Source organism: Labrus bergylta, chromosome 14 (genome assembly GCF_963930695.1).
Source record: "Labrus bergylta chromosome 14, fLabBer1.1, whole genome shotgun sequence".
Classification (NCBI taxonomy): Eukaryota; Metazoa; Chordata; class Actinopteri; order Labriformes; family Labridae; genus Labrus; species Labrus bergylta.
The window spans coordinates 6,368,549-6,382,134 of NC_089208.1; the positions used below are offsets into that span (position 1 = coordinate 6,368,549).

At 40.0% G+C, this 13,586-nt stretch overlaps 2 protein-coding genes across 2 annotated transcripts; one reads left to right on the forward strand and one right to left on the reverse strand.

The window, feature by feature from the left end:
• Nucleotides 1-617: 617 nt before the first annotated feature.
• On the reverse strand, nucleotides 618-7,320 carry taf6 (TAF6 RNA polymerase II, TATA box binding protein (TBP)-associated factor). The gene is made up of 15 exons (XM_020646172.3): nucleotides 7,099-7,320; nucleotides 4,744-4,901; nucleotides 4,500-4,586; nucleotides 4,219-4,372; nucleotides 4,041-4,097; nucleotides 3,837-3,956; nucleotides 3,569-3,690; nucleotides 3,122-3,199; nucleotides 2,902-3,003; nucleotides 2,638-2,820; nucleotides 2,452-2,526; nucleotides 2,230-2,355; nucleotides 1,756-1,929; nucleotides 1,444-1,635; nucleotides 618-1,204 (listed from the first exon to the last, which is right to left on the reverse strand). The coding sequence occupies exons 2-15, from the start codon at nucleotides 4,897-4,899 to the stop codon at nucleotides 914-916; spliced, it is 1,917 nt and encodes a 638-aa protein (XP_020501828.1). The 5' UTR covers nucleotides 4,900-4,901; nucleotides 7,099-7,320; the 3' UTR covers nucleotides 618-913.
• A 226-nt stretch (nucleotides 7,321-7,546) lies between these two features.
• mrps31 (mitochondrial ribosomal protein S31) lies at nucleotides 7,547-12,425 on the forward strand. Its single transcript, XM_020646173.3, has 7 exons — nucleotides 7,547-7,736; nucleotides 9,933-10,427; nucleotides 10,653-10,805; nucleotides 10,921-11,064; nucleotides 11,148-11,224; nucleotides 11,643-11,783; nucleotides 11,863-12,425. The coding sequence occupies exons 1-7, from the start codon at nucleotides 7,624-7,626 to the stop codon at nucleotides 12,096-12,098; spliced, it is 1,359 nt and encodes a 452-aa protein (XP_020501829.2). The 5' UTR covers nucleotides 7,547-7,623; the 3' UTR covers nucleotides 12,099-12,425.
• Nucleotides 12,426-13,586: the final 1,161 nt, after the last annotated feature.

A 13,586-nucleotide genomic window follows, 5' to 3' on the forward strand; every position in this document is an offset into this window, starting at 1 on the left:
GATATAACCCAGGAGTTCAATTAAACTTCATTTCAGCTTGCTTTCACTGTGGTATTCATTTTCATTTTATTACAAAATAGTCATTATCAGCACCCTTTCTGTTAAAAGCCATAGTTGATTATTCTTAATGCAGTGGTCTTTATATACAATGCAACTTAAGTTCTGTGAACTGACATGAAGTAAGTAGGCTATAAGATATTTATTCAACATAATTACTTACAGCTGTGGCTCAGTGTCGGTGTTCATCTGTCAGCTGGACGGTTGGTGGTTTGATCCCAGTTTACATGTTGAGTCAGACGCTGCACCCCATTTTTCTCCAGGTGGCATTGACAGGGAGGTGCGAATGTTTATGATTGGGATTTATACTAACGGGCACTTTACATAACATCATCTGCAATCAGTGTGTGAATGTGACATGTTGGGGAAAAGTGCTTTGAGTGGTTTGAACACTAAAAAAAAACACTTAGTAAGAACAGTCCATTGACTATTGGGTTTGAAGTGACTTGTGATGAGTGAAGACACGAGAGTACACTTGTAATAAAGCATGAAAACAAGTTTAAGACATCTTAGTTTGATGCTAACAGCAGACAGCTCAAAATAAAGCAATCCTCCAGATAAACGTTTTTCATACAAAATCTGATTTATTTTAGAGTAAAAAAGAACATGAAATCATTAGAATATAAGCTGAAACATAACAGATCTCACAGAGGGACCTCAGTTTTCATTGGGCATTAACATATTTACAATGTCTGGAAACATTTGCTTTTTTTTTTTTTAATCCGTTCAAAAGTTCAAACATCCCCCCTTCATACCACTCCAGGGTTCATTCCTCTAAATTCAGCCCAAGCAGACCTCCTTGTGTGTTCAGCTGCATCAGCATGGTTAAAAAAAAGTTCCACTACCTAAACGAGTCTCAGTGTGGCGACTGTGTGCTCGCTCCAGGAGACTCGGACCTTTCAAGCTTCATCCCTGCTTCTAGTTGGGTTGAGGAGATTGAGGTTGGCAGCATGGAGCTCTTAGACTCCAAAGAGGAGGAGGCAGACGAAGGCAGAGACACCACGATGTACTTCTGTACCGGTCTTTGACCCGTCAGTCCGGGGCCACCGCCGGACTCCAGTTTAACCAGAGGCTGCAGGGTGGAAGTGGCACTGGGAACAGTGCTGGTGACCGGTGAGGCAGACTGGGAAGAGCTGAGGGTGATTACCTAGAGGGAAATTAGAAAAGAATATGAGAAAGTGGTACTTTAAGGCGAAGTGAATAAAATAAGTATATACCATCATTTATTATAATAAGTTTTCATACAATCCTTAAAAAATATTTAAACATGTATTATCATGTCTTTATTCTGTAGTTCTTCTTGTGCTCACTAACATACACTCTGGTGGTTTCCTGTATTGGTCGTGAAGAGCAACACTGTGATGTTAAACTGAAAAATTGAAGCACCTGCTGAGTCGAGGAAGCTCCTGCACTGGTTGCCATGACGATGTACTTTGTGGCTGGGGGAGAAGGCTGTGATGGGGTCCCTGGTCGAGGGGACATCAGGGTGAGGGAGCTCGGCACCTTAATGATGCTTGGAGTGCGAGGCCCGGTCGACCCACTTATCCCAGTTTGTGAGACGGTGAGGGTGGGGCGAGGCTGCAGGAAGAAAAAAAACCTCATCATTAATCATCCCACAGCTGTGTGTTCATTGACTCACACAGCATATTTATCCCGTTATTTATACTAAAGCACATTTTCACTGAGTGTCTGGTGTACCTGGGTGATTGTTAGTGTGGTCCTGTTGACCTGCTGAGCTTGCAGTGCTGCTTGAGTCCTGGCTTTCATTACGTGCGAGCACAGCATGGGTCCGAGGTAACCGTATTCTGCCCGATACTGCTCCACCGTGTCAGGCTGAGGTCGGATCTTGGCGATGACAGCTGCACAGTGTTTCTATCAAAATAAAAACATGTTGTTGTTGTTTTTTTTTTACACGAAACACACATTTAGGCTTGATAGGAATTACTGATGTCATATTTGTGAGAAATTCATCAACTGTTTAATTTTACAAATAACTCAGATCTACTCTGCACCTGCTGAGACTTTGCAGTATTTCCAGACATATTATGTACGATTATATCTGAACTTCTAGCTACCTCTCTAAATAGCATTTTTATTCATATATAATGTCTTAAATTGATTGAATTATTATTGACTTTTTAATTATAATTATCCCCACATGTATTGTATTACCAGTAAGAGGCTTTGAACGTGGTCAGCTCCAATCTTGTCAATATTGGACACCACTGGTCCGTCCATCACGGCTTTGATGCGAGTACCCTCTACAGAAAGCCGAGGAAGGATCAACGTCTTGATCACCTGCAGGGGACAAAAGCAGGAGATTGATGACGGATTAAAAGGAACAAAAAAAACAATAAAGACACATGGAAAAAATAAATAAAAAATGACACTCACATCTGATCCGAGTTCAGCGAGTCCAGCTATACAGCCGTAACGTGTCGTCCACTGGGTTTTATCATCCAACCAGCTCTGAGGAAACATGTCAGTCTGGTTCAGTGTTTGAAGAGTTTTAATCAGAGGTCAAACGTTTATCTTTACAAGTGATCGCCCACGAACCCAAATGTGCTGCACAAAACCTACCTTGGTGAAAGTCTTGGTAATACGGGACTGGATGTTGTTGGTTGTAGTACTGAACGTTTTACAGCTTTGGGCCATGAGGCGAGCGGCAAAATCTCGTAAAGCCCAGTGGTTGTCGACATCCGGTCGCAAGCACAGCTGCTTACTCACGATACACGTCACCACAGCTGGGATGAGCTCGTGCAGCTAGGAATACACAAAGGAAAAGTATTAGTAAGTATGTTTTTTTTAAGAGCTTATACCAACAAAATATAAACATTTACTTACATATTTCTCTAAATAGAGCGTGGGGTTGTCCATAAGAGCTTTGACCATCCGCATGAGATAAATCAGAAGAGCCAAGTTGTTCTGCACCACATTTACACGAACCTTTGAAGAGAGCGTAGAGTCAGTACTTCAGGAAAATAAATGCGTTGTTGTTGTTGTTGTTTTTGTAAGAGGTGATTTATGTTTCAGAGAAATACAACAAGTTGGAAAAGATGCTCACTCCTTCAGATATGAATGTGCTGAATCTTGGCAGCATTTGATACAGTCCAGGATCTGTAGCAATACTCTGCAGAGCTTCCTGTTAGAGGAGAAGAGGAGACATTTTTAAAAAAAACAAAAAGAGAGGATGAACATGGTTACAAAAAAACAACAACTTTTCATCATTTCAGAGTTACAAATAATTGTCACAGTTTCTGTAGTTTATCAGCATAAGAACAAGAATTAGCTGTTTTGTCACTACACCAAAGTACAATGGAAAAACATGAGGCATCTGTCTGCGTAGTCAAGACAACTATAAAAATAGAAAGTACAACCCATAAAGTAAAAAATAGAACTATGCAAATATTTAAGATCCGATTTATAGCTGCTCAATCAACCGCGGTACAGAATTGAGTCAAGACAAAATGAGAGAGCTATGTTTGTAACAGAATGTACAGGCACGACTTACAGCTCTCTTAGCTTCACAGGATCCAACACATGCTTCTGTGATTTCCTTGTAGTAGAGCTGCTGTTCTACAGACAGCTCATGAGTGCTGCGTGGCTTCAACCGTATTAGACCCTTATCCTTTCCTGAAAGAGAAGACAAAATAAACATAGGATTAAGGGTATAAACATGATCCTTAAATTAAGGAAGGGGAGACGAAAGTAAAGGAATTGGGGCAGGAGAAGAACATAAAGAAAAGCTTCAATTTTAACATTGAACACAAAATACTGACCTTTGCCATCAGCAGATGTTGCCCCCTGACCCTTGCCTTGAATCGCACCTTCCTCCTCCTGACCCGGTTTGACCACTTTGAGTGGCTCTGTAGATTCAACCTTTTGTTGCTCTTTTGGTGCTGCAAGGCAGGGTATATGAAAAAAATGAGTATTTCCTCAATATTCATGGTGTATAAAGAGAAGATAGTTTAAACGGGACTCACCAGGTGGAGGATTTTCTGGAATAGACGGCTGCACCCCCTCAATACTTAACCAGTGGGCTGTGGATTAACAGACAAACATTATAAATAAGATCAAAAACATACAGGACTGGAAAAAAAAAACACACTAAATTATTGAGTTTAACAATAACATTACGTTTAATATGGAATCTCTGGGTACCTTTAAGAGACACATCTAGTGGAACTCTAGGGAGCGGTGTGTTGATAATGTCACTGAGGTCGACTTCCTTTTCCTCGTAGAAATGAAGCTCTCTTCCGCCACCACTTGCAAAGCGAAAAGGTATAAACTCTTGTGACTGGAACCCGTACAGTGGCTAAAAGAGGGGAGGGGGGAAACCGAGTACAAGACTAATGTTATGCTCTCCTTCAACTGACGTCCATAAGATGGTTATATCAAGCTGTAAACAATACGGTCTTAAGAGTATGCAGTCTCTCACTTACCTCCACATTTTTCAGTTTTAATGCATTATCAATGTCACTGGTGGTTAATTTGCGTCTCTTTCCATGATGCATGAATTTGAGAGCATCCTACATATAAGAGAGAAAAGAGAAAGACAAAGGAATAAAAACATTAATGTAAAGTTAATTCATTTTATTTGGAATAAATCAAGGCATTAAAGAATGTTTAAGTTATGCAAGACACAAAAAACACTTTATACATCTGCAGCGCTGGGCTGTGTTTTACCTGTGCAATTTCTTTTATCCTGTAGCTAACTTCTTCACTCAGGGCTGCGCAGCTTTCCTCCTGTAGCTGCCCCACTCCCACAGACTCTGCCACGGCCTTCATGGACTCTGTGGGCAAGATGACCGTGCACTGCTTCTGCCGACGTTCCTCTGCCATGGCTAACAAAGCATAAAGATCTATGAATATCACCGTACACACAAAATAACCACATTCTACAGACATTCAGTTTTTAAATGAGACACATATTCATTCCCTATGCAGCACTATTTTCTCTGTAGGATAGTCATAAGTTCTATCAAATTCACAGACAGTAAAACAAACTCAATTATGCTGAAAGTCACAATCACAAACTCCTAACTACGAAGGACAGCCTTGCAAGAGAATAGTAAATTATTATTATTTATGGTTTACGCGATAGGGACAGATACAATATACATAGATGAACTGAAAACAGCCCTCCGATGCAAGTGTCAAAGTGTTTATAGCAGGTGCCAATTTGCAACACCCTTTGCTAGAAGGAATTTAGTGAAAATACAAGTTGAAAACAGTTAAAGTTACATGACAAAGAAAGGGTCAACTGGGTACAGCATGACATAATAAGACACATTTGTAGCATGGATTTAGTCACTCATCCAATATAAATATAAGAAAGCATGTTCTTTACTGCAGCTCAGTATTTTAAAACATTTTCAACAAGCTGTCATACCTCTGTCTGCAGGGGGCAAACTGGTGCTCATCAGAGGTCATTTAGATTTGTTTCAATTTATTTATTTAATAGGGACAATGCAACTTAACATAAATGAAACTGATGTGCTGCATAAAGAGTATATAGATATTGCTAATTTCCAAGTTGGGCCTTTGTGTAAACAAACAGATTAAAATATCCAACATTCAGTTACATAAAACCCCAAAACATGATATGAGGATACATTAAAATGATCATGTACAACAATACAAATGTTATAAACCAGTTTAAGTTTGAAGATACTATTTAAAAGTGGGTACAGCTCTGGCTTGCTTTGAGCATTTCACCTGTTTTGTAAAAGATTTTAAGTCCGAGATTAATTTTATTTCAGGTGTGTTCAGGAGTTTGCAGCCTTTGATGGAGAAGGCTGATTGACCAAACGTAGATCTACGATGTTGTACGCTACAGTTTCCACTCACAGTGCTTCTCGTTACCCTGTTTCCGTCCTGTCTCTGAACGCATCTGGAGAGAGGTTCAGGGGCCAGATTGTTAGATAACTCCCAACACGCAATGTGCAAGAAAATGATTTGGTCTAATTGAGCAAACATTTTTACTCTTAGGCAATCTGACACAAATATTAGAAGAAGAAAAAACCCACAACATCCCCTCTAAGGAGCTGACAGTAACAGCAACTTGTCCTGAGTCTGACATTAATTCCTCTTCATCTTCCTAGTAGGCATGCAGGTATACGAAAGTGTCAATGTCACAGGGAAAGAACTGCAGACCTAAAGCTCAAGCTGAGCAGTAGATAGAATAGAATAGAATAGAATAGAATAGAATAGAATAGAATAGAGTTACTTTATTGATCCCAAACTGGGAAATTGTGGCGTTACAGCAGCAGGTTATCCAAACACACAATATGAGTAAAAAACACAATGTTAGCAAATTTAATATTAAATACAAAGTAAATAAGTACTAAAAAATGTAAAAAGAATGTGAATATATACAACCAGGATTTAACTAAGCATTACTAGTCTTAAATAGGAAGGTTAAATATGGAAGATTAAATGTAAATGTGCAAACACAGAGTCGTAAATGGACAGTATTGACATAAGTTAAAGTGCAAGTGCAGTGCAGATCAATCACAGACCTACAGTATGGGTGACTGTATTTTAAAATGCCAGTAAGTTTGTGAAAATAACTGAGAAGTGCGGTAAATCCTCCTGTGCACCTTGACAAGAGGTTCTGCAGGTTTATGAGTCTGCAAAGATGAGCTCACTGTGCACAGAGATACCTCACTGAATTTGATGTTTCCAAGTTTGAAATGGATAATGTAAAACTCTCAGAGAGACAAAGAACATGCAGCACCAAAGAAAACCCAAACAATGGACAGTTTAAAACACATATTCTTATTATTTGTGTGTATACAAACACTGCGCTCTGAAGAAAGCGGGTTTATCACTTTGACGGAATAACAACTAAACCGGCTCCCAAAAAACACACAAGCATTAACATATTTATATTAAAGTGTCACTTTCAAAGCAAAAAAAAGAAGCGTAAGGAACTTTGCATGTGCGCATATTTAAAAAAATAAAATAAACTTAAAGGGAGCTACATTTTGCTGGATGTTAGCTCGGATGCTAATAACTTAGCTTCCGTTGACGTTTTACCTGTTTGAAGTTGTCCTCTCCTTTCTGAGTTTGAGCAGCAACTTGTGCGAGTAAAATCGTTCAATATCGAAATTTGCAACGGTAATTGTTTCGCAAAGCCGATTCTTTTCGATGAATAGCCATCTCTGGGTGTAAATAACTAACTAAATCATGGTTTTTGCAGCTGGGACCCTCCGCTGGTGAATTAGCGCTTGTATTCCATCGCCATTTTGAGTCACGTTCCGGTTAAGATATCGCGAGACTTGGACTGGGAACTTTTTTCTTCTTTTTTTTTTTTTAGAGTACCGAAATGAAAAAATCGAAAAGGGAAATGTATTATAACTTTTCAAATAAACAAAATAAACAAAAATATTTTACATGACTATCCAATAAAATACACATTTTCTTCTGTTTCTTCGCGCTTTACAGAATTACACTATACCGCAGCCCGGAACCTTTGGGATGCTCTAGTCCACGGGGGCGACCTTAAGCCGTTGCAAAAGACACAAACGTCAGGAGCGTGGAAGGACATTTCCAGAAGAAATCATGCATAGATTTTTATTACGGACTCTAAACTTCGCGGTTAATCATCCGGTTAGTGTGTATGAATCGTGTGTGTCGATATCAAAATGTGAGAAGGCTGCAGCTTCAGCTTTCAGGTGAGTTTCAGGCTGCGATAACACGAACAGGTGACATTACATTACGGTGACTTGGAGGCGTAACGTCACTAACTGGCTGTTTAGGGATTAATTTTAAGGAAGAGTTAATAAAATCGTATCATGTGTTATTATTATTAGCATTTGGACCAGCAAAAGAATGACGTGTTTCTTTAATTTTTTTAAATTGTTTTTAGGAGTCGCTATCTGCGAGCTGATTCTGCACTGTATTTGTACGGTGGCTGATAAGTGCAAAGCAAAATTACAAATGTGAGACAAATTTACATTTTGAAAAACCTTTTTGCATCTTATAAAACAAATTTACAAGATGTGAAACACTTTTACAATCCCCAAACAAATTTACAAACGACAGAATCTTGACAAAATGGGAACGTACCAAATGTCAGAAGTGACCCGGAGTGAGGGGTCATTTTGTTTGTTTTATTTTGTCGCGGTACATTCCCTTTCCGTCAAGATTTTGTCGTTTGTAAATTTGTTTGGGGACTGGTAAAAGTGTTTCACATCTTGTAAATTTGTTTTGTCCTTGTTAAGTGTTTTTGGTTTTGTAATTTTGTTTCCTAAAATGTAAAAATGTTTTTCAAAATGTAAATTTGTCTCACATTTTGTAAAAGTGTTTAACACTTTGTAATTTTGCTTTGCACTTCCCAGCCACCGTAGTATTGGGGTTGACATTTCTCTTTCAGGTGCACCAGTGATAGTTCTTTTCATGGATTTTTGGTTGTTTATTCATTAAGATCTCCATTAGTTCCATTAATATGTTAAATAGTAGTTACACTTCCTCCCTATCTTGATGACATTCATACTCACTGTACAATAAAAACACATGACATAATCAATACTACACACAACAAACAATGCAAACTCAAAAACTGTCTTATGCATACAATAGCTCTACATAAATATTTTTCACTTCAATATTTAAGAAAATTCAACCTGCAACTACATCACTAGTGTCATCTTGGACCAAACCCTCTCCAACAACAAACACGTCACCAAAACAGCCTTTTTCCACCTCAGAAACATCGCCCGCCTCCGCCCATCCCTTCTCATTTTCAGCTGCCGAGACCCTCACCCACGCCTTCATCGCCTCCAGATTAGACTACTGCAACAGTCTCCTCTACGGATCACCATCACACTCACTCAGGAAACTCCAATACATTCAGAACTCCGCAGCCAGAGACCACATCACCCCCCGTTCTTCATGACCTCCACTGGGTTCCCTGTCCCCCCAGCGTATCAACTTCAAGCTCCTCATCATCGCCTTCAAAGCCCTTCACAACCTGGCCCCTTCCTCCCTACCTGTCTCAGCTCCTACACCGACACACTCCCACCCGCACTCTCAGGACTGCAGATGCAAACCTCCTGTCCCGCCCTTGCAGGACAAACCTTCGGTCCTGCAGTGGGGGGGGACAGGGCTTTCTCTGTTGCTGCTCCCACCCTCTGGAACTCACTCCCAAAAAACATCAGAGACTCCCCCACACTCACCTCCTTCAAGAAATCCCTCAAAACTCACCTCTTCAACACTGCCTACAACCACTAACTCTCTCCCCCCCCCCCCACATTACTTCTTCATTGTACTGTCCTCGTAGTTTTTTGTTTTGTTTTATGGTTTTATATTTTGTCAAAGCGTCTTTGGGTTCCATAAAAAACAATATATTATCATTATTATTATTATTATTTCTAGATGGTGATAGGTTAATGAGTTTCAGAAAATGAGCTAGTCACAGAAGTGAGGAGGCAGGTATTTGTAACTTGTTGGAGACGACGTAATTAAATCAAGAGCAATGTGAAATCATCTCAGATATTTTGAATACTGCTGATGTGTGAAGTTTTGTTTCAAGTGCCAGATAATGCAGTCAGTGTCTGTTTCTTCAGTGAGTTACTCAATCTTTAAAAGTGCCAAAATGTGGATCATTCCTGCGGATGGTCCCGTGGTCAGAACATAAATATACATTTATTTTTCTTTATTCTTAATGTGATTTTGTTCTGTTTTTATATTCTATAATGTGTGATGTCTCCTTGACAAGAATTTCACTCGATTGTAGTCGTATAACCCGAGTGACGATAAAGATCTTGAATCTTGAATGTAATGTTTTTTTAGTGGTTTTGAAAATCCATCATAATTACTATTGTCATGCCAACTCATGTAATGACTGTCTCTGTTTCCTCGTGATGCAGGGTTGCAAATGGAGGTGGAGTCAAGGCCCTCAGCACGAGTTCTTACAGGCACTGTGAGAAGAAAGATGACGTTACCCCCGCTCATCAGGAAGAGAAAACAAACGCTGTGGAAGACGTTGTCCCAACAGAAACGGCAACTTTGCTCACACCGAAAGCTGAAGGTGAAATCACACTCGTCAAAAAAGAGGAACACAATGAGGAGCCAGTGGTGTTGAAGACTGACGGTGTAGACATGGAGCAGCAGCAGGCTGATGTCAGAGTTGAAGAGGTTGTGGAACCACCAAAACAAGTGAAGAGCCCTGCAGCTAATAGTGGGAAACAGAGTCTCCTTGACCTTCTTGGAGCTATGAAAGTTGAAGTAACTAATAAGAGCAAGCTTAAAAGCAAAAAAACAATGAGTCCGAGGCCTGAATCCATCCCCAAGCCAAACCTAGCAGCTATGGAGAGCACAATCAGTATGTTTCAGCAGGCGACAGGGGAGGCCGCGTCACAGAGGTGAGAGGGTGCTGTTCTTTAAGTTCCCCCTCTCTGATTCAAGTTCATGTTTCCTTCAGTATTTGTTAGATATTGTCTTTAATGCCCCCTAGTGGTTGTTGTTAAATCATCTTTTTGCCATTTGTTTCTTAATATTACCACTAATCATGGGATGTAATCACTGCCCGCTCTCTCTTCTCTCACTGATTCCTGCCTCTTTGCTCTGTGATTTATTTTTTTTATTAGCGAGGCTCTGGATTCTACACTGGTCGCAGCTGCCTCTGCTGCCGCCTCCACTCTCCCAAACAGCAGCCAAGCCGAGTCTGAGCTGCTCCGACAGCTCAGGAAGAACGATTCTGTCACTGAGGCTCAGAAGAAAGGAGACACGAACAACCTCGGGTGAGTGTCGACGATATGAATTTCAGTAGAATTAGTATTCCGAATGAGATAATACAGTGGGAACGAAGGGGCCAATTCTCATGTCATACATATTGTCTCAACGATATTTTCTCAGGGTGATTATTGCCGACATGAAGGTAGGAAAGAGATACAACCGGCAGACCGCTAAGCCGGCTAATCAGATCTGGTTTGATGACGACGGCAAAGGATACACACTAGAAAGAGGGATCACTGCTGAACTGGATGGTGTCCGGAGACGGTAAATACTTTCATCTCATCTTCGTTCAGATATTGTCTGAGTCGGGCCGTGTGTTAAATCTGTGCTTCAATGTTTCTCTAAAGGAGGCCCATGTTCTCCGGAAAAAGACTGAATGTGTTCTCTCCAGCCACTGCTGCAGATTCAGTTGAGACAACAGTCGGTAATACATTATTTATATGTTTCTTTATTATATCCCTCAGCTTTTTTTATGGAGTCAACGTTGTAATGTGTCTAGCTTTTTTTGTCGTGCCTTAGAAATACTGTTCAGGTTTGTTATCCAAAGTGTTTTCCACACAGCAGAAGATCCACTTCTTCTCTTCAAGTTTGTCTTCCTTCTCACCATGTTCATGTTACCAGTGTTCAAGTGATTAGTGACATTTGTGCTCCAGCATTTAGCCACTCTAGCTCAATTTAATGAAATGTGCTGCCTTCACAAAACCCATGGTAACAAGAATAGAGCATTGTTAATTGATTAATGATGTGAAGTTAGTCCCTGTTGCTAATGAATGAGTTCAGGGTAAAATATCCAAAATCTTTTGATTTCACTTCACAATGCTGCTTGGCGTCATATTTTTCAGCACGTCCAACTCTCTGGGACATGGACTTTGCTAATCAGTTATCTCTGTCGACAAGCCAATTCCCCCGCAACGGGCTTGAGGAAATGATCCAGTGGAGCAAAGAGGGGAAGCTGTGGCGGTACCCGATCAACAACGAAGCTGGTGAGTTATTCAAGTTGAATACACGGAGAGGATGACCTCTCAGGGGCCGCACTGACCACGTGTTCTTGCTCTACGCTAGGCCTCGAGGAGGAAGTCGGCGTCTCGTTCCATGAGCATATCTATTTAGACCGACACTTGGAGGAGGGTTTCCCCAGTCAGGGACCGGTGCGTCACTTCATGGAGCTCGTGGTGGCCGGTCTGTCCAGAAACCCGTATCTGACAGTCCAGCAGAAGAGGGAACACATTTCCTGGTTCAGAGACTACTTCCACCAGAAAGAGGAAGTCCTTAAAGAGGCTGATGTGTACCTTCGCTAAGCTTAAGACAATTCACTAGTTTTCAGTAGCTTTTGAATGTGGACAGATTAAAAGCAAGACTCCTGCAAGTCAGTGAGGCTTCGGGACGGTCATCATCTTTTCCCGTACAGCTTAAAAGGATGCAGAATAAAGCTGGACTAGATTTCTTGACTCTTCCAGGAGAACAGTTTGTTTTGACTAGAATCATGTCTTGTTATGTTATAAAGCCTCGTTTGTTTAAAATAAATGTTCAGACTATAGGATACTGTTAAATCTTAAAATCACAGGCAAAGATCTGCACAAGATGTTGTACAAAGTATAAAAACAATACAAAACAGAAAAGTCGTATCTTTCGCTGTTTTTTTTTTTTTCTGCCGGATATTCACATCTACAGCTGATGGTTTGTCCACAGCAAAATAATAACCTTTAATATTTCACTAAGACATTTTGATTATCAGTGTCTGTAAATCCAAATTAGTTCCAGGGGTGATTTTCAGCTTTATGGTCTAATTGGTTCAATGTTGTTCGGGACTATAAACTGAGAGAAATGTGTTTTATAATATATGGTTTCATTAAAAAAATGTTTTTCTGGCTTTAGAAAACAATAACATATGGTGCATTGATCTAAACACTCAAAGAAAATTAGTGGACAAAAATATTTTTGTAACAAAGCTCACACAAACACCTGTGATCATGATTTATGATTTTTTTTTTTCCCCGGGAAGGTTGTGAAAATAAAGAGTAAACAGTGAAAAGCATGTGGGACCTCAGATCAAGGTTGAATTTAAGAGCATGATCAGACCTTGAACCTTGTTCCCTCCTGCAAGGGAAGTTTCAACAATGTATCCCTGGGATTCCTTCTGCTCTGAGCCACCGTGCCGTCTATTGTTGGGCAAAGTGTGGAAAAAGGGAGCATGGCTTTTTGAAAGTGCCTCATTTCCACATTTTGTTCACTTTTCCTTAAACACAATCATGATTGGCATGATAACACGTTGGCAACACTTCCTTACTCGTGTGTGTGTTCATGAGAACAGAAGAAGTGTGTTTGTGTAGAAATGACAACTGTTTTTTTTGTATGCAAATGCACCACTAGATGGCAGTATTGAGAGATAAGTTTAAGTAAATTCTAACAGCTTCCAACTGGGCTTGGTCCTTAATATTGCTGCTTTACAAGCTCCTGTTGAAATGTAGTTACATGTTGGGTCCTGGATACGATGGAGTAACCTTATTTAAGTGACATTTTATGGAGTAAATTTTGTGTTTTTGGTATCATAAATACAAGTGGCTTGACAATAAAGGGCAACAAAAGCTGGACTGTTAATGGAAATAGGAGCATTTGTATTAAATTCACAACTACACAAAATACTAACGTGTATTTATTCTAAATAAGCACAGTGGGTTTTTCTGTGAAAACCAAAAGAGGATAGGTGGGTTGTTCTGAAAACAGTTCTCTCTGCTGGTTTGATATTCTTTATTCACAGCACCAGAAGGAAAACACATCTTTATTTG